The sequence below is a fragment of the Petaurus breviceps genome, unplaced genomic scaffold, assembly GCF_028583685.1.
Source record: "Petaurus breviceps papuanus isolate PSGF00001 unplaced genomic scaffold, PetGlider_PUasm1.0 138, whole genome shotgun sequence".
Taxonomy (NCBI): domain Eukaryota; kingdom Metazoa; phylum Chordata; class Mammalia; order Diprotodontia; family Petauridae; genus Petaurus; species Petaurus breviceps.
In genome coordinates, this window is record NW_027185694.1 from 14,899,462 (window position 1) to 14,903,137 (window position 3,676).

Consider the following 3,676-nt stretch of genomic DNA (forward strand, 5'->3'; position numbering starts at 1 on the left):
TACAGGATGTGGTCAGACATTATGGAAAGCAGTATATGGAACTTCCTATCTTATAATACATTTTTCTTCTAGCACACTGAATTTAACATTGCTTCATTTACACATATAAGATTGAACAACTCTTTTGTTTATAGAAAAATTTAAGTCTGAATAGTAGAAAGAACTTTAAATTAGAAGCCATCTGGACAAGACTTCCATCCAAAAAAGGGAATCCCTTCTACAGCCTTTCTGATGGGCATCTAGCCTCTGCTTGAACACATCCAGTGACAGGGACATCACTGTGTTTAACTGGGGATTTTATGTAGCTGAGAAACAGCAAGTCTACAGGTGAGATTGCACTCCTAATTTGGAGAGTTCATCTGTAAAAAGAACATCAAAATAAATTAATCCTGAGAGCTACAGGACATGAGAGATGCCTTCCATATTATGCAGTGTGATCGTAGGAGCTAAAAGAATGAAAGTGGTATCTTTGTGGGAGCCAGTTTCTTTGTTCTGTGTATCTTTCATAGAAAGAACCAAAATGGTTGTAAGAATGAAAGGCAAATGAGAGAGAGAATATATTATTACAGTGGTCTGTTAGGGCTTGTGGACACTGAGGGCTTGTCTGTATTCAGATTCACATTGTGATGAGTTAGAATCATTATGTCCATAAAATTTGTGCTACCTTAAGTACTTTCAAAAGCATATGTAGAATATTGGGTCTGGGTGGCAATGATAATAATGACGTGATGTTTCCGTGTAACCTTACATTTACAAAATAAGCTATGCCTTATCTTTTTCTGTTCTCACAAAAGCCCTTTGAGACAGGTAGTATTATCTTCATTTGATAGAAAACTGAGGCTCAGATAACTTAAATCATTTGCCAAAAGTCAAAAAGGTATATCAGAAGAAAATGAAAGAAGGTATTAATTTAATGGCTTCAGGTATAATTCTTAAATAAGGAATAGAGGAGATTATGAGGCAAAATAGATCATTTCAATTAGGAAACTAACTTTTTCCACAAATAGAAGAAAAAGATAGAATAAGAAGAGAAACAATAAAGTGAGGGGGGATATTTATATTGGGTAAAAACAATGAAAACGAAAGTGAGAGGCAGCATGGCATAATAAATAGAGAACAAGTCTAGAAACAGGACAACCAGGGTTCAAGTCCTGTGTCTCTCAGGATTCTAGGCAACCCTTTAAGACTATAAATTTCAGAGAAAACACTGCCCTACTATAATAGAGGGAATTTCTTCACCTGAGAGTTCCCCTATACTAGTGAAAATTACAGATATGGTACCTATTCCTAAAACCAGTAAAAGTTTGATATTAAACATAAAGGGGAATTGATATAAATATATATAACTCTAAGAGCTATCCCCAACAGATAAATGATTAAAAGATATGAACAATTTTCAAAAGAATTCCAAACCTTTCAAAAACATTTGGACATATGGTCCAAATGACTAATTGCAAGAGAAATACAATTTTTATTAATTTTCAGCTGCAAATTTTAGTGGGCAAAAAAATAAGATGGTCAATGTTGGAAGGGCTATAGGAAAACAGATATGCTAATATACTAATGGTGGAGTTTGGAATTTCTCCAGACATTCTGGATATCAATTTAGAAGTATGCAAGAAAAGTTGACTGACTAACCTGCCCATGTTTTTTAACATAGTCAATTAGAGGCTTAACAATTATGTATTGTGTTTAGTATGTACCAAGCAGTTAGCTATATGCTTTGTTGTTGTCATTGTTGTTGTTGTGTAGTTTTCAGTTGTATCTATTTGTGACCCCATTTGAGTTTTTCTTGGCAAAGGTACTAGAGTGGTTTGCCATTTCCTTCTCCAGCTCATTTTATAGATGAGGAAACTGAGGCAATCTGGGTTGAGTGACTTGCCCAAGGTCACAAAGCTAGTAAGTGTCTGAGGCCAGATTTGAACTCAGAAAGATAACTCTTCCTGACTCCAGGCCTGGCACTCTATCTACTACACCCTGTAGCTACTCCTGCTATATGCTAGGGACATAAAAACAAATAAACAAAAAACAGTCCTTGCTCTCAAGTAATTCACATTCTAATGAGTGAGACAACATATAAACAACTAAGTAAAGGCAAGAGTAAATGAAAGGTGGTCTAAGAGAAGACTAAAGCAGCTAGAAGGAACAGGAAAGACTTCCTGTAGAATGAGGGGGTTGAAACATCTTGGAAAAAGCCAGAGAACCTAAGAGTTAGTGTGAAAAAGAAGAGCCTTAAAGAGGACAGACAATATAAAGCCAAAAAAATGGAGTGTTGTGTACAAAGAATAGCAAGTAAGCTAAAGTAGATATATCATAGGGTGTGGGAGACAGCATAAATGTAAAATGTCTATAAAGGTAGCAAAGGTCTGGGTTATGACAAGCAGTCATCCCACTGTTATTCATATGTTTGTTCATAAGGAAATCCAAGACAAGGTAAAGTAAAAACAAGGGAGTTTTTAGGTAAAATTTCTATTATGTCTAATCCATCAAAGATTTACCCTGGGATCACTTTAGTGCTACCTTGGAATTTAGTGGGTTCCCCCTTATTAAGAGGTTTTCATAAACAAAGCCTGGATGAACACTTGCATGGGAATGTTGGAAAAGAGGATTCCTTTTCAGCTACAGGTTGGACAAGGTCGCCTCTAATGTCATTTTTAACTCTGAATGATATTCTATTTCCTCATTTATGAGTCAAATTGATAGGGTACACTGTTTCCTATCACAATCTGTCATGAAAAGAAAATGGACATAGGATTTTTGACTGTGACAGATGCACTCAAAAGTTGAAATTTTAGTGAAGACAAGATGAATGGTGTAACTGTTAGCAATGATCTCACTTTCTCTTCCATAATCTTGGTGTTCTAATTCAGGGGTGGTTGTGAATTTACTCAAGTACATTAATGATGAATGAGTTTCTACAGGAAAAAATATATCATATTTTTATTCTCTGTCGTCACTGTCCAAGACAGAAAAGAACTAATAAATCTCTTCTGCAGTATGTGGCTTTAACATTATCAGCAGCTAGTGCAGGGATTTTTAAAATTCTTTTCTGACAAGGACTTCTTTTACAATCTGGTGAAACCTATGGACCCCTTCTCAGAGTAACGTTGGGTTTCCTTTTTAATAACTGAAGGAAACATTAAGCTTCAGTTACAAGATATTGAAAATAAAGGTCGGGGCGGCCAGGTGGCTCAGCGAGTAAGAGCACTGGCTCCACTGTCGGGATGACCTGGATCAAATCCGGGCTCAGATACTCAGCACCACACCCAGAAATAACTGGCTGTGTAACCTTGAGCAAGTTACTTAACCCCAATTGCTTAAAAAAAAAAGAAAGAAAGAAAATAAAGGTGCATTTTTCCCATCCAATCTCAGGGATTCCCTGAGATATATCCATAGTGTCCTTGGAGGTCCATGGATCTCAGGTTAAGAACCCCTGAACTACTGTAATGGCATGGTTATGAACCTGAGAAATACATAAAATGTGAATGTGACTGTTTGGGTCCTATGTAGGATACATAAACTTGAGTGAGGGGTTCAAACTGGCTAGAGAGAGAAGGAAGCAGGAAATATTACTGATAGGGAGTATGATACTTTTCAAGAAAGAGACAGAGAGTGTCAGAGAGAGAGACAGAGAGAGAGAGAGAGAGAGAGAGAGAGAGAGAGAGAGAGAGAGAGA

The 3,676-nt window shown here is 36.6% G+C and overlaps 1 protein-coding gene across 1 annotated transcript in view; it reads left to right on the forward strand.

Moving 5' to 3' along the window:
- The first annotated feature begins 2,574 nt into the window (after nt 1-2,574).
- The window catches only part of LOC138143535 (olfactory receptor 13C2), a 2,539-nt gene continuing 1,437 nt past the window's right edge, over nt 2,575-3,676 (forward strand). The window contains exon 1 of the mRNA XM_069064791.1: nt 2,575-2,592. Within this exon, the coding sequence (XP_068920892.1) occupies nt 2,575-2,592 (18 nt within the window). The remainder of the gene's footprint in view (nt 2,593-3,676) is intronic.